The sequence below is a fragment of the Callionymus lyra genome, chromosome 1, assembly GCF_982586985.1.
Source record: "Callionymus lyra chromosome 1, fCalLyr1.hap1.1, whole genome shotgun sequence".
NCBI lineage: Eukaryota > Metazoa > Chordata > Actinopteri > Syngnathiformes > Callionymidae > Callionymus > Callionymus lyra.
In genome coordinates, this window is record NC_141818.1 from 45,710,015 (window position 1) to 45,737,139 (window position 27,125).

General features: G+C 38.0%; 1 protein-coding gene across 1 annotated transcript in view; it reads left to right on the plus strand.

Moving 5' to 3' along the window:
* cacna1ib (calcium voltage-gated channel subunit alpha1 Ib) overlaps positions 1–27,125 on the plus strand; it is a 190,888-nt gene that overhangs the window by 76,306 nt on the left and 87,457 nt on the right. Inside the window, exons 4-6 of the mRNA XM_087810032.1 lie at positions 873–1,006; positions 17,995–18,092; positions 26,648–26,807. Of these exons, the coding sequence (XP_087666158.1) occupies positions 873–1,006; positions 17,995–18,092; positions 26,648–26,807 (392 nt within the window). The remainder of the gene's footprint in view (positions 1–872; positions 1,007–17,994; positions 18,093–26,647; positions 26,808–27,125) is intronic.

Below are 27,125 nucleotides of genomic sequence, written 5' to 3' on the forward strand. Positions count from 1 at the left end.
AATGAGGATAAACTTGATAGCCTTGAAAGTTTCTGCTACAAAACAAATTTAAAACATAGACCTATTTAAGTTTTTTGTCTGAACAATTCCATTTGATTCCCACTAAAGAGCGATGGAACGAGCAGTATGGAGTCATTTGTGTCTTCTTGGATGAAGCAGAGTGAGCGGCGCTCGCTAAATTAGCGTTAACATACATTTTTGTCTATCTGGAGACAAAAAAAAAGAGTTCAGTGTGTCCCCCAAAGCCTCTTGCTATGATAGCTGGGATTGGTTGCAGCCCCCCCTAGTGACACTGATAAAATCAGACGTAGAAAATGAATGAAAGGATGGACTGTGTTGAATAATATTGAAAGTCAGACGGAGTCAATTTATAACTGAGGATACATGGATAGATGGATGGATATACTTTATTAATCGCTCTGGAATGAAGCTAGTTAGCATCAGGTAGTATCAAGGGAAATAGCTTCTTCCTAGTGTCAGACCTTTGGTATCTATTATGACTTCCTTCAAATGGTTTGTCGTTGTATTTATTTATTTTTTACTTTCTGAAGAATCTATGATGTGTCAGGTGTCATGATGTGTCATAGATTTAATGATGACAAGGAAGGCCTAAACTTTCAAACATGTCATCGCTGATTTCGTTTGTCTTTGAAAACCAAGGCACGGCGCTGAGGATGTGAGGCGTCAGAATGAAGAACGCTGCGTTAAACTCACCTGCTACCATTGATTTGTCAAACTGGGAGTTTGGGAAAAAGTTTTGAAAAGAAAACATGGAATTTCCCAATGGACCGGAATAGAGATTGCACCTTAACACTGTCTGAAGTGATTTATTGTGTCTGACACATCGTGGATTCCCCCTCTTTTGTTTCCAGGCTTTCGACGCTTTCATTTACATCTTCTTTGCTCTGGAAATGGTCATCAAGATGGTGGCTTTGGGAATCTTCGGTCGGCGCTGTTACCTCGGGGACACATGGAATCGTTTGGACTTCTTCATCGTCATGGCAGGGTGAGGACCTTTTTAGTTTTTCGTCTTCATACTCTTCTTCTTTTCAGTATCATACAAATTGAATAAATGTGATTGGATAATTTACAATATTTTCTTAAATTTTTTACCCCTCTAATCTGTTTTGAGATTTTGAGATTATGTTTTAGCAATAATCCATATATATATATATATATATATGTATATACACACACACACACACACACACACACACACACACACACACACACACACACACACACACACACACACACACACACACACACACACACACACACACACACACACACACACACATTATTTTCCACACTATAAAATGCACTTAAAAGCCTTTCTCAAAAACAGCACTTTATAATCCGGAGCACTTTATACATGAACCATACTGGTGAGTGACTTGTTTACAAACACTTTCATGACTCTTAGCTGACACGCCGTGGGCGGGATTACGTCATTGCGTCATCACAAGGTGGGATTAACGACGCACATCACATCATGGCGGACACATATGGAGTAAGATTACTGCCACTTTTTGAGCGAGTGTGTCTTGGTTGTTGTACACTCAAAATCACTCTGCTGCGCACTCAACCAGTCATACATGTGCGTTCAACATGTCATACATGTGCATTCTAGCTGTCATATACATGCTCAACTTCACTGCTGTGCTCACAACACCAGTCTCACTCGCTGCTGCTTGAAGCCTTTTAAACATCATTTGAACATCGTTACCATGGGAGTGAACAGAGTTGTCAGGAGGCTTAATAAAGTTTGACTTTATCTGACTGTTTTGTTGACATTCCCTTTAGCACAGCTTTATCTAGTGGATGCATAACGCAACCCCAGTCAAACGTTTGACTGTATCTTTTATTCTATGAGCCTTATAATCCGGTGAAAACTATTTATGAAAACACTTCTAAAATAGGCCATTCATTGAAGGTGCGCCTTATAATCCGGTGCCTAATAGTGCAGAAAATGCGGTGTGTGTGTATATATATATATATATATACACACACACCGTATATATATATATATTATATATATATATTTATTATTATTATAATGAATTTTCGAATTAACGTTTTGAAATTTTCCATTAAACCTTTCTCATTTAATAATCCAATCTCTGTCAACATATTAAATTAGTTTTAGCGTAATTTTTTCAATCATCAATATTTTCATGGTGATCCTCAAGAGCACAAGAAAATAGCTCAAATGTAAAAACTATAAAGTTACTTTATTAAAACAGGAAATGGATACAGCCACGAAAACGCATGTAATCTATGATCTATAAAGATAAAGTTTTAAATGAGGCTCTCTTGGAAAACTTTGAACCAAAACGTAACGACGTAAGAATGTCTCCCACTGCTTACCTCCTGGGTTAACTCTGGCAGGTGGCATGAGACCTGAGGGGTGAAGTGGATATTCTCGGCGGCGTGTCGGTGGAACATCACACGAAATTAGATGTGTCTAGGATGAGTTCATGTCACCTGAACTGAGGCTGACAGTAGCATAGAGTTAATCCCATTCAATGCCGCTTTGACAATATAAATATAGGAATCAAGGGCAACTTGACTCACAGCGAGTTTTTGAAACTGCTCCGCAGTTTATTCTGTAGTAATAAATGTGTAAAGTTGTTTCTAGTGGATATTTGTTAACATGGAATGAATTTGCTGAGGTTGAGAGAATCTTCACGGGAATAATTATTTTTTGTTAAGATTGCCACTGTCATACAACGAACAGTGTATTACCGCTAAAGAACCTCTAAAATACCTTTAGTTCTTCAGTATGTTAGATTTCGAAATTTATACGTGTGAAAATACTTTCACATTCGTCGATTTTTCTGCCGCATATTCCCTTGTAGTTTGCAGACATTTTTCCCAAGTTCTTCCCAAATTCTTCATTAGCTCAAAGTGATGAGATCAAAGTGTTGATTTCTACATGTAATATAAGTAAGTAAGTAAGTAAGTAATATATATTTATATAGCGCTTTTCGAGACCAGGGTCACAAAGCGCTTTAACAATCAAAACAATACTCAAAACAGTACATACTTCAAAGATCAAGACAACACCGAGAACAACACAGGAGTTCGAGAAATTCAAGGAAAAGCCTGCACAAATAGAAACGTCTTAAGATGTTTCTTAAAGGAGTCAGTAGACTCCATCAAGCGCAAAGAGAGAGGAAGATTGTTCCAAAGCTTAGGAGCAACAGCCTGAAAAGATTTCTCTCCTCTGGTCCTGAGCCGTGTGCGTGGAACCATAAGTAGATTCTGATCCACAGACCTCAGAGCCCGAGCTGGGGTGTAAGGCTGGATCAGATCAGTGATGTAAGGAGGAGCCTGACCATGAATAGCTCTGAAAGTAAGAACCAGAATTTTAAAGTTGATCCTGAAAGAAACTGGAAGCCAGTGAAGAGTTTTAAGGACCGGAGAAATGTGAGTTCTTCTACTAGAGCGGGTCAGAATTCTCGCTGCAGAGTTCTGAATCAACTGCAGGCGAGACAGCTCCTTCTTGTTAAGACATGAAAACAAACTGTTACAATAGTCCAGACGAGAAGAAACAAACGCATGGATTACAAGCTCCAGATCATGTTGTGACAGCATTTTCCTAAGTTTAGAGATTTTTCTCAGTTGAAGGAAACAGTTTCTGGTCAGTTTTCTACAGTGTTGAACAAGAGACATGTCTTTATCAAATACAACACCCAGGTTTCTCAGGCTCAGTTTGACAGACTGACCTAAGTCACCCAAGTACTGACTCAACCCTGGAATCGTATCATCAGGAGCAATCACCAGAGTTTCAGTTTTGTCCACATTAAGCTGTAAAGTGTTTTCACTCAGCCATTGTTTGATTTCTAGCAAACAATTGACTAAGCTGTTCAGCCTTTGGGGCTCAGATGGGTCAAAAGAGCTGTAGAGCTGGATGTCATCAGCAAAAATGTGATAAGAAACATCTGGAAATCTCTGAATGATTTTACCAAGGGGAATCAAGTACAGCAAAAACAATAAAGGACCCAGAACAGAACCTTGAGGGACTCCACACAACAGATCTGCCGATTCAGACCTCATTTGATTGGCAGATACACTAAAACTGCGCCCAGAAAGGTAAGATGAGAACCATTCTAACACAGACCCAGACAGTCCCACTTCATCCCTTAGTCTTCTCAGCAGGATCTGGTGATCAACTGTGTCAAAGGCTGACGACAGATCCAAGAGAACCAGAACAGTGAATTTACCAGAGTCAGCCGACATCATGATGTCACTGGACACTTTCAGTAAAGCTGTCTCCGTAGAGTGATGTTTACGGAAGCCAGACTGAAACTTCTCATGGATGTCGCTCTGATCCAAGAACAAAGACAGCTGCTCGGACACCACCTTCTCCAAGATCTTGGACAAGAAAGGGAGCTTAGAAATAGGCCTGAAATTACTGAGATCAGTTGGGTCTAAGCCTGGTTTTTTGAGCAGAGGCTCCACAATGGCATGTTTAAATGCATTGGGAAAAACCCCTGTGGAAAGGGAGAGGTTCACCATATTGGTAACCCAGGGGCCAATTACATCAAATACTTTGATAAAAAGCCTACAAGGAAGGACGTCATCTGAGCAAGAGGAGGGTTTCATCTTGTTCACTAGTGCTGAAATATCACCCAAAGATACAGCAGAGAAGGATGACCAAGAGGAGGAGAGGGGCTCAGAGACAGTAGGGGTTCCCAATAAAGGGGGAGAGATTTTCTCTTTGATCAATTTAATTTTGTCAATGAAAAATCTCAACAAAGCATTGCTGTCAGCTTCACAGAAGACCGGCGTGATTTGAGGAGCAGGAGACACGAGAGAATTAATCGTGTCAAACAAAACTTTGGGGTTTTTCCTATTTGCTGCTACCAGTTTTCTGATGTAATCAGATCTAGCAGTTTCTACCATCTCATTGTAAGAAGTCAACAGATCCCTGAGGTGAAGTCTGTGCACCTCAAGTTTAGTAGACTTCCAGAGACGCTCAGTCTTTCGACAAAGTCTCCTCAGACTCAGGAGATCTTCATTTGTCCAAGGGCACCGTTTTTTCTGAATTTTCAAGTTCGATTTAACAGGTGCCACTTGATCTAGTATTTCAACACAATGATCAGTAAAACAGTGAATCAAACTGTCCACATCTGGACAGTCATCAAAGGAAAGACGGTCAAACATAGCAGAAAAACTGTCTGCAGTATCGGCTGAGATGACACGCCTCTGAGACCTAACTTTCAAAGGCTTAGGTTCAGGAATGAAGTCCAGGTTGAACAAGACAAGAGAATGATCACTCAGATGGACATCATGTACAGATACATTTACATATATATATATATAGGATAGGCAGGAAAATGTACTGGAATAGAGACACACCTAGATTATTTTTAGGGTTAGCGGTTAGTAGTTATGGTCTGAGTAAATTGACGCTGCTTCATGAAGCTTCACCAAAGTCCACTAGATGGCGGTCTCTGCCCTAGTTTCCTTTGTTCTAATGAAAAATCTCATCATTTTTAAACTGATTCCGCCACCTACTGTTCTCTAAACAACATGACACTGCTTCATGAAGCTTCATCAGCACATCACTACTAAAGTGTATTTTCCTCAAATTAGGTGATGGACAAAATGATATGATACATTTTTTATTGTCATAAAGATGAAGCTTTATGAAGCAGTGTCATTATTTTCAGAGTCCACTAGATGGCGGTCTCTGCATTATTTTTGAACAACGTTTTGAACATCTGTTCTAATGAAACATCATTTTTAAACTGATGGCGCCACCTACTGACCTCTGAACAACATGACACTGTTTCATGAAGCTTCATCAGACCATCACTAGTTTTAAATCCCAAAGTCTATGGGTACTAGTGATGGGCTGATGAAGCTTCATGAAACAAAGGGGGATATCTAGTGGACTTGGGTAAATATAACACTGCTTCGTGAAGCTTCATCAGACCATCACTACTGAAAACCCACATATCCATCCATATCTCTTCAATCCCACATCCACCTCACGTCGCAGCATCGCAGCACCGAGGGGGAGCGTGATAAAAACGATTCACCCTTGGGATGCAATGTACTGCAAACACAAGCCACTGGAAACAGCAGGAAAGGGATTAAAGAGAATCAAACACGATTCTGCAGAGTCTCTGACGCTGAATCGGATCCATCACGCACTTGTTCAGGACTGTTGGCATTAATCTTCTGTTGTGGATCAGCATGCTGTTGGAGCAGAGTTCAGATTTTAAGAAACTCTAATGGCAACAATCCCCTCCTTGAGCTAAACTCCATTCTCTCCCTGCACTCTAGGATAATCTTCTTGTCGTACAGGTCAGTTTGGAACGATGTAATAACATACAATTACTGTCAGGTTTGGGATCTGACTTGACACTTTTACTATCTTAATCAAATGCATACAGATCTGATAAAAAAAACAACTATCTGAGCACTGAGCTGTTAGTCCGCTGTTATAGCTTCGTTAACTATCTCAGTTTAATTTTTCACATTAATTCGATTTTCCTTGTTTTAGTTGAATTACAAAAAACGATTTCCATTTTGTAAAAGGCAGAATAATAAGAGACGCGTTTAGTGATTTTAAATACAATAATTTGAATACACCAGTATTCTCTGTCCCCGTTTTTTTGTTTATTTTGAACTTTAATCGGGTTCTTGTGTTTGCGTACTTGATAGAAGTGCTTAAGCCAGTGTCTTCACAGGGTTATTTATTATCTTTAAGTGTCAATTTTGCATTAGAGCAGGTTATTTCTGATATTCAAAATCCTCCTTCTTTTGATTGCTAAGGCTGTTGGAGGAGGACTTGAGATACAGTAAGTGGGGGAATGAGTCTATCTGAAGAAAGAGCCGAGCCAAACGCTCCAACTGTATATATAGCGTGACTATAAAGGGGAAGTGGAACAAACGCGTCTCTCCAAATCTGGCACAAAGACATCTTCTCCCAGTTTCCATTCTCACAAGTTATTATCCTAACCAAGTACAATATTATTGTGTGGTTAAAGGTCAACTAATGTGAAACCCAAATGTCGTACTCGAACGTTTCAAATGTCTAATTCTCTCCTCATGACGCTACTCTGTTTTTAAGTTATTACTTAAAGTATCCCCCGTCTCGCGGAGCAATAGGTTACGAGATCAGAGCCCATCATGTCGTAATAAGGGGCCTCGCTCCTCCTTCAGCCATAAGGAATATGCCAATGTTTTTCTTTTTATACGTCCCGTGGAGGTGGAGACTTCCTGGATTGATGAGGTTTCCTGCAGATGTGAAATCATCGGAGCCTCCTCAGAAAGTACAGTGAACTCTGGACTTCCTTATACACATGGTCTGTGTTGCCGAGGTACTTATAGTATAGTCAACTATCTCCACCTCATCACCTCTGATGGACGCCAGACGTGGCTTTGTCCTGGACCTCCCAAAGTCAAAGACCAGCTCTTTGAGGTGTTCAGCTGCATGTGGTTCCTCTCACTCCAGTCCACAAAGGTCACGTATCAGCTGTTGTCCCTGATGCATCCAACAATGGAAGTGTCGTCAGCATACTTCTGGACGAGATTCGGCTCGCAGTTGTAGCAGAAATCTGAGGTGTAGAAGGTGAAGAGGAGAGGGGCCAGTACTGTCCCCTGAGGTGCTCCTGTACTGCACACCAAAGTGTTAGACGTGATGTACGTTAGCCTGATGTACTGTGGTCGATCAGTGAGGTAGTCTGTGACCCTGGAGACCAGGCCAGGGTCCACATAAAACTGTGTGTTTGTCCTGACAGTTGTTCATAACAAAGTAAAATAGTGCAGAGACCGCCATCTAGTGGGTTTTGAACATAACGAAACTGCTTCATGAAGCTTCATCAGACCATCGATAGCAGAATCCATCAATGAAAAGGCATGAAAGCTAATACTGATGAACAAACACTGGCAGATCCATCAGATTGATTTGTACCATAATTCACATCAGGGAGAAAACAAAGTTATGTTCTGTATGTGAATAACGACCAGGAGGCTTTTTTTTAAATGAAATTACACATGCATGTTATTCCCTGTAACCATTAGTTAATTAATTTGGAGTAATCTAATCTATTCAATTCAAGGTAAATGTCAATTCGCCCCCTTTTTATTGACGTTCATAGAACATGATGGAAAAGCGGGTGTTTGCTTTTAAGCTGCTGTCACACGTGTGTGTGTGTGTGTGTGTGTGTGTGTGTGTGTGTGTGTGTGTGTGTGTGTGTGTGTGTGTGTGTGTGTGTGTGTGTGTGTGTGTGTGTGTGTGTGTGTGCGTGCGACGAAGCATGGGTGCATCTTAGATGATTATTAAATCAGTCATCCAGCATATGATTTCATATTAAGCATCCATTAAATGAGGACTGAACAACCAGTTTTTCTGAAGCACCGCTCGCCTGGATAGTTGCGCATACTGTTAGACGCACTTGTCACTCTATTTACTGGTTCACCTTTTTTTTCTAGCCATGAAAAAGTGCTTTCAGGTGAAGAATGGATCCATCTATGCTGCAGTGATCGTGGCTCTCTATTGAATGAAACGTGTGCATTCAAGTGGTAATGGCTTCCATGACCTCCTGAATTCAAGTGACAGCCTGGATTGTGCGAGATAAATTGCTGATTAACTTCTCAGTCTCCTGGAAAGCTGGTGTGTTGCGGTTGCAGACTTCAACGTTGACACACGATCAAATAAATGTATAGGCAATTTATACCAGCCGAGTTATAAATGTATATTCAAATTCAGAAATCATGTTTTCACACGGATAGGCAACTCAAATTTACATTAGTATTAAACTTTGCCTACTAAAAGGATGATAAATGACATTTAAGGTCGGCGAAAATGGATCAACTGAAGACACTGCGTGAATTCCAATGTTGGTTTTAAGTACATCGTCACATCAGGCGGGCCTCAACAGGAAGGAGAGATGAAGGGGATTCTTTCAAGCCATTTTTGAACTACCGTGTCCTTGTTTCTTTTATATTCACTGTCACAAGCAGGAGGATAAAAGGAAAGATTTTGGAGCCGACCATTCAGACGCACCACTGTGTGAACACAAAACTGAAATCCCTCTCCCATCGGGCAGGAAGCTTCGGTCAATCAGGACCAGAACTTCCTGCCACAAGTTTCTTCCCCTGAACGCAAACTTGTAAAATCACACTACATCTCTTAATCTGTGAATAGTTTAACTGTTTCATTTATGTTTCAGATTTTTAATTTTAGTTTTATTTCATGTTTAATGTTGCACAGTCTGAAGAATATAGAATTTAAAACACATTGTATTGTTTTGTGGGGCGTTTCTTGTATTATTTGGCATCTCCAGACATTTTTGATTTGTGCTGGTTGTGCAACAAAAATATATATAGTATGAAATATACTGTATATAGTTGTGGCTGATTGTGGGCTACACAAATATAACCTTTATACAAATGTTTCAGAGCTAAATTAAATTGCTGTGACGTATAATAGTCCAATTCTGCCTAGAAACTGAGTTGTGATTAACAAGAAAACCATCAACTAAAAACAAAAAAAAGCAGTTGTTTGATTCACAAAAATGACCTACTGTAATTCACCAAACACAGACGTCAGGTTTAGTACTAATAATACTAATCCCGTGTTAATCCGAATGTCTGTATTTGTAATTCTGAATGCCGCATATATGCCACTGTAACGGACTTCTAGGCCATTGTGTTAATATTTACTTGTGCTGTTTTATTCTGAAGGGGTTGAAAAGGAACTAGAACGAGTTAGTTGTTGTTTAGGGGGGGTGTTCCACATGATGAAAGTAAAGAAGACATGCACGCTGCACAGATACAAACTAAGTTCCAACCTCGTTGTTTCCCACACGAATACACTCGGTTACACTACTGTAACCGACTGTGTCTCTTCTGTAAGAATAATGTTGGGGCAAATTTATGTGCAGGGCAGTGCTCTCGCTGTAGAGCGTCTGCAAAAGTTGGGGAGATAAACGAAAGAAAATAAACGGTTGTCCACTTTATCTTCTCCAAACAAAGAAAGCTTGGTTACACTAACTATCTCTTTCAGTAATTGCGCTCCTTTTTAGATCTGTATATCTAGGAAATGCCAGTAAAAAATGACTAATTTACAGACGTCGCTTATCCCTTGTGAATGCACTTAAAATAACGCAGAGGCGGGGGGTTCATTTACAAAACACAGAGGTCTCAAGGTAATACTTATCCCGTGCGTTTAGGGCTTTAGGTAGTTTGTGCCCTTTTGTCGATGTTCACTACATGCAGCATTCTGGTGTAGCGTTTGTCAAAAGCCTTCTGCAGAGTTTGCTTCAGGCTCCAGCATTCACTGCCATAAAGGAGAACGATTCCACGGCGTAAAAGAAGCTGAGTTGGATTTCTCGGGGGAGGTTGGAGGTCGTTGCAGTCTCCATTCATGAACCCAGGTACTTCAAGTTGTTGACTTCATTCAGAGAAGTGCATCCTGTTGTGGCGAGCGGTGGGTATTCCGCTTGGATGTTATAGTTCATCACTTCTGTTTTTCTCGGCATTCAGCCAAAGGCCAACCTCAGCGCCCTCGGATTGTTGGTAATATCGATGTTTCAGCCAGTATTCATTCACATATGCCGTAGAATGAAGTGTTAAACCTTCAACAGGCAGATCACTAGAAGCTCTTTTTTTATTTACAAATGTATTTGACTAGACAAACATTGTTGGCATCTAACTACGGTGTTTTACTTGTGCCTATTTGTTGAGCGTGCAGTTAGAAATTTTGAGCATGTGTATTTGCATGTCATTTTTAATTTAAAAAAATAAAGTGGTTTGACAAACAAAAACAAACAAACAAAAGCTAAAGCTAAAATTTCTTTTTACGATCGCTCGACTTCTACACAGCGCTTCATTCGTGGCGTTGAGGCGACCAATCGCAGAGAACGGACAAAGCTTGTTTCCGATTGGCTGTTTGGTTTTGGTTTTGGTTTTGGTTTAGTGTTGCATTCAAGTGTTGCATTCAAGTGTTTCTGGTCAATTCAGCCAGCAAGAAAAAGTAAAAATGTCGAATGATGAAACCAAACTGTCACTTACGTCCACGCGAAACATATTCTCAGTTGCTCAAAATTTCTAACTGCACGCTCAACAAATGGGCACAAATAAAACGCCATCTCTAACACGTTTATGCTTTGAATTATTAGCAGTATATGATAATAGAACTGTGAACAATAAATAAGTCTTTTCATCCTCGTCTATGCCTAATTGGTTTGGTTGAAATTAATTTCTCTCTCAGCCACTGTAATTGTAGTAACGGCTGGTGATTAAACTCGCACAGACTCATTTGTTGTAATAATTACAACATTACACGCATTATACACATTATTTCTCACAAAGGCCCCCGGGGTAATCATCACAGCACATGTAGCCAAAATTTACGTAGACATTTTGGAGGCAACCAGGGTAAAAAAGGGGACAACTCAAGGGCCTCAAACCCAATGGGTCAGGGTGAAGGCTGGGCTAAGGTTATGAGGGTCAAACCCCTTTAACCCACAAATCCTTGAGCCAAATTTGCTTTTTTTGTTCAATATTTTGTTGATTTTTGAGTACTTTCACTGTGAACTTTGACCATTTTTGTCTAATTTGATGCGTTCTTTTTTTTCTTCGCATGAACTATATAATCAAACCAATATAAATGAGTACATTTGATTTGATGATGTTTATTCTTTAAAGTTAACCAGAATGTCATCCTAGTGTGTTCAGCAGGAAATTGTTTAATATTAAATAAAGAGTAATCTGTTCTTTTTAGAGTTATAGATGAAAATGTTTGTTCATTTTAATGTAGCGACTAGAGCTCAGTTGTCTGAAACGCCCCTCTTGTATTAAAGCCTCAATGAAATCTATAAATCTATAAATATGTCTATATTTTATGTCGTTTGTGGCACAAGTATAAAGAATAACAAGCAGCCCTTGCTATATTACCCAGAATACCTCTGGCTTCAATCAAAGATGGATGAAGATAAGGACTTTGTCTTCATTAAAATGAACATTTATGTCTATAACTCTAACAAGGAACAGATTACTCTAATAAGTTGACATGAGGGTGAGTAGAAAATGAGTGAATTTTCAATTAACCATCACTTTAACAGACGGTAGTTAAAAAACTATACAGTACAAAAGTTTGGACCCAGCCTTTCGTTCAATGTGGTTCTATTACATTTTAGATTATCACTGAAGGAATCAAATCGATATATAAATACATGTGAAATGATGTACTCAACAAACAAATAACTACTGATTAACAGTCAACGACTTGATGAATTCAAGAGGTTTTCACCTGACATGGTTTTTACTTCACGGGTGTGTCTTGTCTGTGTTACTGTGTGGAATATCTTCACATTTCAATGGAGTTGGTGTCATCATTTGTGTGGCGTAGAAGTCAGGTTGAAACACAGCCGACAGCCGTATTGGACAATTGGAAAATTCATTTTAATACAAGAACCAATCAACTAAAAAAAGAGAAACCATTGACCATCATTACTTCAAGAAACGAAGATCAATCAGACCAGAAAATGTCGAAACGTTTGGTGCTTTATCATAACACAAAATAATATCCTCCATAATTCTTTGATTTAGGAACTTTTGTGGATATTTCTAATCTTGTTAAACAGGAATTAAAAAAAAGATGTGATCTTCACGACTGAATACCACAATGCATTGTTTTTGCACCTTTAAAAATACACGGGTAGCTAAATAAATGAATACAAATATAGGATAAGTTTTATTTTCATTGAGATAAATGAGAGGTTCCTCCATTAAACTTCTGTTCGATGTTACCATTCTTGGAAGTTTCCGCTTTTTTTTTTAAGTTTGTCTTATAATTGGTGTGGAAATAAAAAAGATAAACAAAACCTCAGAGCTGGGACGAGTTTCGTTGTGTGGACGGGAAATGAAATGTGTTCAAGTGAATTAAAACTGACACATTTGAATTAAAACAGTCTTTGTATAAATGCCTCATACATAATTCAGGTGTTGAATAAATAATTCACGGTAATGATTTGTTGCTACTTCTGACAGGAGGCAACGTCGGAGTTGCTGAATTCCTTATCGCTATTTAATTAGCCAGATGCTGCTTATTTGTCGAATTTGTTTGTTGTCAAACAGAAAGTAAATTGAGAAACAAAGTAACACTTGCACAGAATTAGAATGCACAGTGGATACATAAAGTCTGGTTTTGGGGGGAGGAGGGATCTTAGCACGTGACGCAATCCGCAGAAGGAATGTTACATTAAAACATGCATGTGCTTCCCAGTTTCAGGTCACGTTATTTGAAGCGACAGGTACATAATGAAAGTGTGCCGAGCTTCCGCGTGAATTCAACACATCCATCTGGGTCTTCTGCGAAGCACACAAACAAGCCGGTGTGTAGCGAACTCAGGTGTGTTGGGAAAACTCTCTGCAGCAGGTGTGAGATGAACTGGTAGATTAGGAAAATAGAAAGTCAGTTCAAGCTTAACAGGGAGACGCCAGTGGGAACCCTGGAGAGTCGTGAGAAGAGGAGACAGATGCTCGCTCTGCAAGGAGAGGATGGAGATTAGAAGAGGAGAAAAAGTTCTCAACGAGTTGTTTCAGGAGTTTGCAGGGCACTGACGAGATGCAACATCCACTTCTGTAGGGAAGCAAAATAAAACTTCATTTATTGTTTCTTGATTTCGGTTTAACTGATTTCTAGATGCTTTATTTAGGCGCTTAACAGATTAAAAGGTGTGTCCATCTCGGGCCTTTTTGTTCTAACAATTGACGATTTATGACAGAAAATGTGTCCAACTTTGATCAAGTTTAAACCATCTATATACTTATATCATATTCAGAGAGATTTCCATAATGTCAACCATTTTTGTCATCCGTAAATATGTCCAATTCCAATTAATTTACTCTCGTATTTGATAAACATTAAATAAGGATAACTTGTATAATATTAAAATATTATTATTTATAACATATTAGCACTATTGTTAACATCAGTTTAAAAATAATGTCATTTTCCAGAAATTCTAATATTCAATTCAGTCCAACTTTAGTTATAGCTCGTAACATCCAACACCTACAATTTCTTATAAATCATAGTATAAGTATACGACTCGAGCTATTTAAAATATTATATATTTATTCTATTTATAACATATTGCGTTATTGTTAACTTATTTGTGTTTATACTTTATATACATTCATTATTATATACAATATTTATGTTATTTATTTATTCTGTTTATACTATATTGCACTATTTTTAACTTATTAATATTTATATTTATACTTTTTATACATACATCTGACTGCTGTGTTTTTTAACGGTTGCCAAGCAACGCAATTTCGATGCCAGTTTCACTGCTGTGTTTTCTGTGCAATGACAATAAAAGAAAGTCTAAAGTCAAAGTATAATCCATGCGTTTGTGTCTTCGCGCTCAGACTATTGCAACAGTTTATTTTGGTGTCTAAACAAGAAGGATGTGTCTCGCCTGCAGTTCATACAAAACTCTGCAGAAAGAATTCGGAGCTGCTCTAGTAGGAGAACTCACATTACCCTGATCCTTAAAACTCTTCACTTCTTTCAGGATCATTTTAAAATGCTGGTTCTTACTTTCAGATCGATTCATGGTCAGACCTTCCATCAGTGATCTGATCCAGACTTATTTACAGATAATTAATTTCTTACTTCCATGATTTCAGCTCCTTATATGAATCTAGAGTTCTTTGGTTTACAAATATATTTTAAGATATTGTAGATGGTTCATGTATAAAATAATGCACAATTACACCCATCATTAAAGAAATGTTATGTTTCCAATTCATTTTGTTTTATTTTAAACAAGGTGGAAACCTAATTTCTCTTTTTTTAATTATTGATGTCCCCTATTGGACAGATCTGGTCTCAACTGTTGGTGAAGATTGGAGGCGTAGCTGCACACAGTGAAATAAATGATGCATATACGTGGCAGAACAGATGAAAGGGTGGGTGGGGAAAGTTGCCAAGCTGTAGGAGACAAGAGTTCCGCGAGGTGGGCAGAGTTGGAGCAGTTTCACACATGAACCGCGAGACGGGAAGAGGGAGAGCTTGTTTCAGTCGGCATTTGAAGATTGTGCTCGATGATTTCCGTGGTCTGTAGCAATTACACCTTTGAAATCCCTCGACCCACATACGAGTGGACATTTTTCTCTCCAGCAAATTAACAGTAAAGAAGATGGAATTGATCGACTGACTTATTCCCACCAGGAGCTGCGTACAGAATCCTCAAGTATAATTTAAAACATGGATAATTATAGTTGTAGGTATACTATGGTGAGTATTTAAGGATTATAATTGTAGAATATTTTCCTCACATTCAAAGAAGTGAAGCAGAAAAGAAGTGTAGTATTTTGTTAATGAACATATCAGATATCAGGGGCAATAAATTACATCAATGTGAATAAATAAATAGATACATACAGTACATAAATACATGTGTGAATAAATGTAAAATAAATAAATACATTACTTCTGATTTTATCTTTGCCAAAGTGTTATTTGTATACTTACATTTACTCTTTATACATTTTAACATAATGTATTTGTTAGTTTAATCATTTATGTATTTTCAACAATGTATTTATTCACGCATTTACACCTTTAATCGTTTTTCAATTTCTATGTTTAGACATTTGATCTTTATTTTTATTTTTTATGTAGTTATACATTTTGTCCTTTATTTATTCATGTATTTAAAAATGTCGTCATTTATTTATTTATTTATAGATTTTTCTTTTATTCATGTATTTATACATGTTTGTCTTTTATTATTTTTATGTATTTATTCATTTCTTCTTTTATTTATACATGTATTTATACATTTATTCTTTTATTTGTGTATTTATATATTCTATATGTTATTTATGTATTTGTACATTTTGTCTTTTATTCATGTGTTTGTACATTTTGTTTTTTATTTTTATTTTTATGTGTTCATACATTTAGTCTTTTATTTATTCATGTATTTATACAATTTCATCCTTTATTTATGTTATTTAGTATTTATGCATTTTATTTATTTATGTATTGATACATAAGTTTATGTTTAAAGTTTATGTTTAATTTATTTTGACATTTGTGGGCAGTATGCAAATTAGGTGGCTGAACATCAGTCTTAAGCACTGATTAGTTCGACCAATAGATGTCAATCACGAAACTATCGCATCTGCAGCAACTAGTCCATAGCATTTATTTAGTTGTCAATTCTGTAATTTGACAATTGGACATTAATTTACTCCAAAAGTGTAAAGTGCAAGTTCATAAAAATAAAAGCGCAAAAACACAACCAAAGTCACAGTTACACAAACGGACTGGGAAAAAAACAAGATCACTACACAAAAACTAAAGGGGAAAACCACATGAACGTATCAGGAAATAGGACAAGTATCTGAGGCTAATATATGTTGACAGTCTTTAATGAACTCCTGCTTAATATCATCATTTTCCAACTGTCAAAAGATCAACGTGTAATAAATCCAGTCGGTTTCAGTCCTTCACTGAAACACGCCCCATTTCCTGCTTCTGTTAATGTTGCGCTTCTGCTTTTGTAGTTTTTAATTTATTTATTTGTCCTTCAGGGCCACCGTACAAACCAGTGTTTTTGTTTTTTTTAAATGTGTCACTTTTAAACGGCGCTTAGAGAATGGAAAGAAATCTGAGCAGAGAAGCCGATGGAGTACACGAATGCTCCTCCCATGATGCAACAATAATAGACTCAGGGACTCATTCATTCCTTGTGCTATTAGATTGTTTAAATTCGAAGTTTGGGGGCAGGAGTGGATTGAAAAGATGTTGATCTATTTATCTATGTTCTTGATACTTAGACTCAGATTGTGTCATCTTGCACTTTCTTTGTATTGCATTTGTTCTTGTTTCATGAATCTATCGTCTGTGTTGCTGGAAAAATAATTTCCCGACCTCCAGAGGGATCAATAAAGTTTATCTTATCTAATTTCTTTTCTATAATAAAAGTGATAATTCTCAAGTTTTACCCTTGTTTCAGCTCGAGGCTTCGGTGACCCGAAGGCCCAGAAAGAAATGTGTTTGTGGTATCCCTTTTTTGCCTTGACCCAGAGTAACGGCCACATATCAAACCAATAAAAAAATCTATGGAGCTAAAAGTTCATCACAACCTTTTGTTGACAAATACAAGTGTTCGATTATATTGATAAAGTTGGAGATAATATGATATTTTCCACTTCATGTGCACGAGAAAATGACAAAGACCGAGTTTGAAATCCTCCATATGGTTCCGATGATGCTCACTGAGCCAGGAAATTCGAAATAGAACCTCCGAGATCACCCACTATGTAACCTTGACAGACAGAGAAAGCAGCGGCCGAGGTCAAGGTTTAGAGAAATACACCAGGAAAATCTCGCCCACGTTGGGTTTTCTTCTGTCTGTGCTTGTGATCTGGTCTGAAAGGGCTATTTTTAATGAACACAAGAAATCATGCGCTTCAACAATAGGCAGAAAGAATAGGATGCTGAGTTCAGGTGCCGGAGGTCGTGTGCTGCTCCTGATGTGTGAACTCATAATGACCAGCAACGGCAACTTTTTAACGAAGCTGTTGAGGATCAAAAGCATCAAGTAGCTTTGTGTCTTCCTTCGTGAATATAAATAAAGTTCAAATCATCTGTAAAACAAAAAGTGAAGATTATATCCTGACCTGTGTGGTGAGTTCAAGGTCCCACAATTTATTAAAGAATAGGTTTAAAACAATTGAATCTATATTTAAAGTAATTTAAAAAGTTTCCCGTTAGTAAGAGGCATGTTTGTGTGGGATCGAATTATGCAACTCCTGTGTTAAAACAAATGTACGCTCATTATTCCTTCGAGAGTGCACTAGACAACGTAGGAATCCGCCTATTCATTTTTGCAAAGGTGGTGTCTAATAAGAGCCCACATGACGGGAGGACCAGTGGGTGTCCGACAGAAAACGAATCGCTTTACTGCTCATTAACAAAGTGTGTTTTGTGTTTTCTAGAATGGTGGAATACTCGCTGGACCTGCAGAACCTCAACTTCACTGCCATCAGAACAGTGAGGGTTCTGCGGCCGCTTAAAGCAATTAACAGGGTCCCAAGTAAGTTAACGTTTGCTGTCTTTACTTTGAACGTTTTATTTATCCAGTTTTATTTAATAAAAATGTTTTGATATTTTAAATAGTGTCCATGCTGTATATTCCAAGTGTCCTGCTTCTACTTCCTTTGCCACAAGCCAACCACTTTAGCATCTGAGCTACAGTATGCCGCTCCCTAATGGAAAGCTAAGTCGTATAAAGCCCTATACACACAGGATAAGTATTACCTGGGGACCTCTGGTAATTTGTAATAATTGCGGAGAATGTCTGAGTTTTAATTTGTGCGAATGAGCCATGTCTGTGATTTGTAATGTAATTATTCCGCCGCAAATTACCTACTGTAATTTACCATACACAGTTGCAGGTGATAATACTAATCCTGTGTGAATACGAACGTCTGTTTTTGTAATTCTGAATGCCACTGTGACGGACTTCCGCTGTTTTATTTTGAAGGGGTTGAAAAGGAAGTAGATCGAATTTGTTGTATTTGGGGGTGTATTCGACATGACGAAAGTAAAGAAGACATGCGCGCTGCACAGATACAAACTAAGTTCGAGCCTCGTTGTTTCCCACGCGAATACACTCGGTTACACTACTATAACAGACTGTGTCTCTTCTGTAAGAATAACGTTGAGGCAAATTTATGTTCAGGGCAGCGCTCTCGCTGTAGAGCGTCTGCGAAAGTTGGGGAGAGAAACGAAAGAAATTTAAACGGGTGTCCACTTCACCGTCTCTAAACGAAGAACGCTTAGTTACACTAACTTTCTCTTTCAGTAATTGCCCCCCCCCCCTTTTTACATCTGTTTCTCTAGGTAATGTCAGTAAGAATGACTATTTTACAGACGTTGTTTATCCAGTGTGAATGCACTTAAAATAAGTTTTACAAAGCACAGAGGTCCCCAGGTAATACTTATCCCGTGCGTATAGGCTTTAATCATGGAATTGGTTAGCATAATGTTAATCCTGGTCATGGACAAACCTTTATCACGTAACGCAAACCCTGATCATCACAAATCTTAACGCATAACAAAAATGCTGGTTGTGTGACAATAACTGTAATCGACTAAACAATGCTTAATCAATGACTACTAAACTACTTAATGTCTCTCTTTTTAAACTTTACAAAAACAAGAAGGACTTTTAACGCGTTGGATAAAAGATGAATGTGGTGATAGAAGCTGGATAAAACCAGCTGAATTGTTTACAACAATGCTCAGCTACACTTTCAAGTAAATCATGTAAATCACAGCCTCTAAGATGGCAACAATCAGACCTCGCCTCTGCTTACTTTTGTGCTTGTCGTGTTTAAATTGCGCCTTGCAGGCAATCATTTTTTAAAGAAGTGCTGAGAACTCTCTGAAATCGTATGGTGTTAATGCTGTTTTGCCTCTAGTTTAATTGCCAGACCTCCCTCTCCTCATAAATCCGAGGCGAACTCTGAGGCCATGCATGATATTCCTCTGAAAACAGGTGCAACCAATTAGACTGGTGTCACAGATCTTGCTACTCGAACGCAGCGTTTTCTAAAGCAAATAAACATGTGCGGTGAGGAAAAGCAGTTATTATGGAAAACAGATTTGTAATCACTTCTATTCCAAAATTATATCAGCGTGTGCCTGAATCTTATCAGTGAATACGTGTGCAAACTAAAACAAAATGATTATCATTAATATTGTTGTAACTTGAGAAACATGTGCATCTTTGAAGCCCCAAATCATTTTGTTAAGCTTCTGCAAACATACCTGGTCACCAAAGGTTTTTTGAAACATTTTTAAAATGTAGAAATGTGTCAAACTAGGAAGTCTGAATAAACCTTTTGAAACCAAGAAGCCCAAAATAAACAGAAAAAGCATGTGTTGCAACTTGAGTAAGCAGCTACTTCTGATTATGTATATTATTATTTATTTATTGACTTATTATGATTATTTTCAAGATCCTTTTAAGATCTTTGTGTTTTTCTCCTTTGATCTATGCTCTATGCTCTTTGTTATCTCTTTGCTCTTTGTTCTTGAAACTTCTGTACCTTCTAACGCCTAGATAGATGGATAGATAGATCCAAAATCGATCGATCGATAAACTTTATTGATCTATGGAGGCCTCAACAACAACAACAAAAACAAGAAAGTGCATTAAAAATAAAGTGCAAGACGACACAATCTAAAGATAAAGATCATAGATTAAAGAAAAAGGATACAAAGATTACTATGGAATAGAAAGATCTTTTTAGTTCACTACTGCCCCAAAACTCAGAATTAAACAATCTAATATCACGAGGAATGAATGAGTCCCTGAGTCTATTAGTGTTGCTTCTCGGAAGGAGCATTTGTGCATTCTAATCTCTGCTCACTGACAACAGTGTTCAGAGGATGATGGAAAGTAGTTTGTCGAGTGATCTCCTCTCACCAGAGATCTACTGTGAACTGGAAATCTAATTTCCCGAAGGAGATCTCCAGAAGGATTAATAAAGTCAATCTAATCTTTTCTAATATAACGTGTGCTACTTGGTTTTCTCTGAGAAAACAGGGTTTGCTTGGATGCGAGGAGGTGACGTTTTGTGCGACGTGGTTCTGTCTTGTTCTGGCTTGTCGGGACTCATTAAATGGACTTCACCTCTTCTTAAACTAAACCTCTGTAGTTGTTTCGGGAAAAAAAAATCTGTGTCCAAGCTCAGTGATGATGAAGTGTGATGTTGCTGTGATTTTAAACAAACGGGAGATCAACAGCAGCCTGGGCATGGATAGCGAAGCCACGTAGAGTTGCTGGAAGTGTAGGCAGATGACAAGGTTGAGCTGTTTTTACAGGGTCACATTCGTCTTCATCATATGGAAACGACAACCCCAGGTCTTTTCTTAGACCTTTAAAGTGGAACTACTGTTGTCAATACGGATTTATTCTCACCCAGTTTTGACCTTTCTTCAATTGTTCATCCAAGGGTCTGATGTCTTGTTAGGTTAGTAATCAAGTTAGAATATTGGAATATTTATAAGCTGTTTCCCTTTTACCTGATGTCACCGTAACTCTTGGTAGAGCGTGAAGTCTAAATACAACATTATATTATGATCTAAGGATTAATAATAATCTTGATAACAATGAACTTTGGACCAGGATTGGTTGAAGCTTAGTCACTAGAAATGTATTTTCAAATATCAAAACGAATAAGACACACTTTTTAATAATAAACACACAGTTTTATAAACTTTAGACTTTCTTTTATTGTCATTGCACAGAAAACACAGTGAAACTGGCAACGAAATTTCGTTGCTTCGCAAACGGTTAAAAAACACAGTAGAGAGATGTATATAAAAAGTATAAATATAAATATTAATAAGTTAAAAATAGTGCAATATAGTATAAACAGAATAAATAAATAACATAAATATTGCATATAATAATGAATGTATATAAAGTATAATCACAAATAAGTTAACAATAACGCAATATGTTATAAATAGAATGAATACATAATATTTTAAATAGCTCAAGTCATATACTTATACTATGATTTAAAAGAAATTGTAGGTGTTGGATGTTACGAGCTATAACTAAAGTTGGACTGAATTGAATATTAGAATTTCTGTAAAATGAGATGGCAGTCCCTGCACTATTTTCCTGTGTTTTGAACAACTGATCTAATGAAACATCATTTTTTAAACTGATGGCGCCACCTACTGACCTCTAAACAACATAACACTGTTTCATGAAGCTTCACCAGACCATCACTGGTGTTGAGAGTGGAAGGCAAAAATCTGGCCTTCAAAATAAAAGACATTTCAGACAGTTCTAATCGATACATTTAAATAAATAATTTTTCCACTGCACTACCTGTGTTAATTGTCTCTCTATTGACATCATTTCAATTTCAAAATGAGAAAGCAGTCACTGAGTGTCGGCTGACAGGTGGACAGATGGAGAAAGATGGGGAAGGGAAAGAGGGGATTATCACAGACGGAAGCGAGGAAGAGAGGGATGATGAGTGCGGAGGTGAGGGGAGATACTCTGATGAGCTAGCTATTATGATGATGGATGGAGCGGTGGACGCCAGTGCAAGTCTTGGGATGAGCACAGATGAAATGAAGAAGGGATTGAGGAGACAAAACACCAGCCAGAGGCCAGAAGGAGAAGTGAGATGAATTGAATACAATTTAATGGGGAGCTTGATTTTGCTCTTCATATGTCAGGGATGTTCGTTTGATCCTCAAAAAAATGATTTTCTAATCTCTAAATATTGGTTCAAAGTCACCTACATGTTGTTCACTGGTCATGTGTCTTCTGACAAATTGTAGCAGCAGCAGCAGACATTTGTCTCTTGTTTATTTGGTGGATGAATTTAGAAGCAATTTCACTCTTTATTAAAGACAATTTACCACAGAGTTCATTTCGGAGGTAATTGAATCTGCAGAGAAACAAATAAAGTGAAAAGAAATCAGTCCGCTCTGGAACAAAAGAGCCTTGACCATGGTGTGTGCGCTTCAGAGCACAAAACCACTTCGATATCGAGGCACACCTTGGGGCCCTGAAGACACCCGTCGATTTAATATTTGTAATACTAATCTGTGTCGCAAATGTGTTTTCTGGTATTTTCACTTGTATTTTTCTTAGAAACCCGGAATATAATTATCGATGAAGTGTCACTTTTAAGGATTTTTTTTTGCTTTAAGTTTATTGATCCCTCTGGAGGTCTCCTTCAGGACATTGGTTTCCCAGCTCACGGCAACACAGACGAGAAGAACAAAGTTTAAAAAAAAAGAGCAAAGCTCAAGTAATGACAAAATCTTAAAGATAAAAAACATCAATTAAAGAAAAATAAGAAAAGGATACACAAAAATCAAACTGAATACATCATCTTTTGAATAAATGAATCTGTCTCCGTTCATCTCCTCACGCTCGCTCACGTTTCCGATTCTCTTCTTTCATTCTATTACCTCCGCTTTTTCTTTGTTTTTTTCTCTTCTCTGAATTGATCTCATTTCTCTCCCTTGCTTGTTTATCCCCCTCCTCTCTCATTCCTTTCCAATTATGTCCTCTCTGTCTCCTCATCTTCTTCTTCTTGTATCCCCTTCAAGTTTCCTTTTCTCAATTTATTTCTCATTTTATTTTCCTTCTTCAACTCCCCTATCCTCATTTTACAATCTTACTTCTAGTCTTGCAATCAATCACTTCCTGTGCTCTACTTACACCACTACTCCTCCCCTTTTTCGGAACTCTTTTCCTCTTCTCTCCTTTTATCTTCATTCTTCCCTCTGTTTTTTCTTAACCTGCACCATCTCTTTCTCTCATATCTCAATGAAAACCCTGTCATCCTACTCCTCTCTTCATTCATATATATGTCCACTCTACTAACAATAACTTTATTGCTTGTGATTTTTCCATATTTCATTAACATGGAAATCTCATAAACAATAAAGTTCCCAGATGTGAATTTGACTAATGAAATCCATCATGGCCCAAAGTTTTTTTTATCACTTGAAGAATTCCCCCACATTGACTTGTCAGGCATGATATTACCGTGTTGGTAGCTACAGCTGACTTCAAACAGACTCAATTATTGGGAGGAAAGACGACATCTGCTCCTCAAAGAAAGTTTTCTCCTGTCGTGTGTCATCCGTGCAAAGACACTTCCAAGAATCTCACTTTCATGTCTGCCCTCCGAAACCTCAGAACGATCACACAAGCAGTGGGGTCGTTACCTCTTTGTTTTGGAGCCAATGAATATTTCACGTCAACTTTTTTTTTCTCACAAATTCACATGATTATTTCATTCTTTAGTTCTGTACTGGCATCACACCAAAACTCCTGTATTGTGGTTCACAACACTGGCCATGAAGGGTTCCGATTCTGAAATGTGCAAGACACTTGATTTTTCTGGAATAAGGTAAGGTAAGGTAAAACTATATTGATCCCTCAGGAGGTCTCCTTCGGGAAATTGTTTTTTTCCGATAGCCAGCAATTTTTCATAAACAATACAAAGTAATAAATAAAAATAAAATAAGAAGAAGAACATAAAGACAAAGAACAAGATGACACAATCTAAGTCTAAAGATAAAGATAAAGAACATAGGTCAAAGAAAAACAACAAAGACAAAGGATACAAAGACTAACATGGAACAGAACATCCAGATACTCTCACTCCACTCCTGCCCCCGAACTATAATTGTACAATTTAATAGCCCGAGGGATGAATGAGTCCCTGAGTCTATTTGTTTTGCACCTGGGTAGGAGCATTTGTGCACTCATTTATGATCATTTATCTCATGAATAACACCTCTGTAGGCGATAAATATCACTGCAAATTCAACTTCAAGTTCTAACCGCGAGGCAACATTACGTTTGCAGTTCATCACGTGTCCACTTGATGCTGACTGAAGAGACTGGGAGAGAAAGACTGCTATTAAAGGGATGGATAGATACAGTGACGGGCCGTCAGGGCCAGCAAGGCCCTCTCTGCTGGCCTAAACATAATCAGAAAATACATTTGTTTACTTAATTATTTTTTTTAAATGATGCAGAGCGTGTGTGTCGTGGCCATGGAAACCACACAGACTGTAGTCGGGGTGATATTTCGATATGATGCACTGATGTTGCCTTCATTTGATGATGACCTCAACGACTTATTGACCTATAACAGTTCACGGTCAAATCCCTGTGATGTATGAAGAACCTTAAAGTAGTTATTGAGACGTGGATTCATTCAAACGTGCTCCACTGAAGGCCTATGTGTGAAATGCACGGCCCGCCACTGGATGAATGGATGGATGGATGGATGGATGGATGGATGGATGGATGAATGGATGGATGGATGGATGGATGGATGGATGGATGGATGGATGGATGGATGGATGGATGGATGGATGGATGGATGGATGGATGGATGGATGGATGGATGGATGGATGGATGGATGGATGGATGGATGGATGGGTGGGTGGGTGGATGGATGGGTGGGTGGGTGGGCGGGCGGGCGGATGGATGGATGGATGGATGGATGGATGGATGGATGGATGGATGGATGGATGGATGGATGGATGGATGGATGGATAGATGGATGGATGGATGGATGGATGGATGGATGGATGGATGGATGGATGGATGGATGGATGGATGAACTTTATTGATCCCTCTGATTACCTCTTTTAGCTTCAACATCGTCATGCAAAACAAATCACCAAAAACAACTGATGAAAATGTGTTTTCTGAGATTCCACTTACCATCCTTTTGTTCATTTTGTTTTTTTCCCGTCCACAGGCTAGCTGACCGCATGCCCACTTATCTCTGATTAGTCAAGCAAATGCTCTCGACCAACGATGCACTGAACAAATAACCCCTTTAGGAAATCTTCTCCTTGAGATCTGTCTAAAACTAATGGACCGTGGGATCACAATTAGTCGGGAGGTTTAAGATCGATCAGCTCATTAGGATAATAGGACAGATTATATGTAAAAAATAAAAAACAAGTGTAACAATGATGCTTGTGAATTTGCCAGATGGATTTTTTTTGTTTTTCAGTTTGAGTTTATTCAGTGATTAATACTTTTACTTTATACTTTTTCATTATGTGCAAATAATTTATCTTGCAAACTTCGAGTCCCATACAGTATATTACTGTTATTTTGGTATCTGCGATTGGTTCCCGTTCTGTGATAAAACATCTTCCGTTAAAGGACGGGCTGAAATGTTATCGTCGCATATGTGCTGACTTGTCAGTCAAGGTAAACACGCCCCTTAAAGTACAAAGTCAGAAAAAAACATCAATGAAAATATAATCAAAGGAAATGTTACAAAATAGTGAAATTAGTTTTGACCGCCTCAAGTGGACAGTCAAGGAACTGCAGCTTTTTGCACCTAGACATTGGCTTAATATTTCATAACCAAACCCTGCCCTTTAAAATGAACCACAGTATCATTTGTTTAAAGGTTCTGGAAGGCAAACCCTTGAAAGAGAAACTAACCTTTCCTAGGATATCGTGGTCATTTTTATTCTCCACTAAAATATGTAGCCACCATTAAAAAAATTATATTTCGGTCCCTTTTTTTTAAAATATAGATTATTCCCGTTATCTTCTAACCTTTTAAATTTAATTTTACTTTTTATATCATGTTATGTTTTAAAGATATAGTTTTTATGTTGCATCTTCATAGAAAGGTAGTGTCATGTTAGGAGACTGACTTAACCCTTTTGTTATTTCTAGTTCAAGCTAACCTGGTCACCTTAAACCGGAGTTTAAAGTTACAACATTTCCTTGCAAGGAGAGATTAATACATAACCTTCATATAATGATTTTGCTCTAAAGTAAGAACACTTTTTGTCCCATCTTTACACTCCATAGTAAGTTATTGATTATCTGAGAGACAAGAATGAAGTTCACAACTGGAAAGACACAAACTATCAGGCGCCGTCGATACCATCAGGTAGTTTGAGTTGTAGAAGAAAAATGTAAATGATTTGAACCACCATTGTAAGATTTTTGGCTGATATTGTGTTCATTTTGTGCAAAAGATCATGAGAATGCTTCTTCAAACTATTGTTGACTCAGGCTGACATGTTTTAATTTCTCTTCTCAGGTATGCGCATACTAGTAAACCTGCTTCTGGACACGTTGCCGATGCTGGGGAACGTCCTTCTTCTCTGTTTCTTTGTCTTTTTCATCTTTGGGATCATTGGCGTACAGTTGTGGGCGGGCCTTCTACGAAACCGCTGCTACCCAGAAGAGAACTTCACACTGTGAGTAACTACTTGTGGATGAAAACACCTTCAGCAATCGGATTAGATGACTTTTATTATGCGTGTCGACAACAAATGAACAGTAATAACACAGAGTACACAAGCAGTACTTATGCAGGTCTGCCACGCTCTTTAATTTTTAACCCTTCCCCAATAGCGCTGACGATTCTTTAGATATGTACTTAATTAACTTAAATTTGCATATAGAGTGATGATGGCTTTGTTTCGCTTCTTTCTCCCGTTTCCTGACTCCTATTTCTTTCTAGGAAGCCGTCCTCTAATGAGCCTGATTACAAACCAAAAATTGCACAGGGCAAA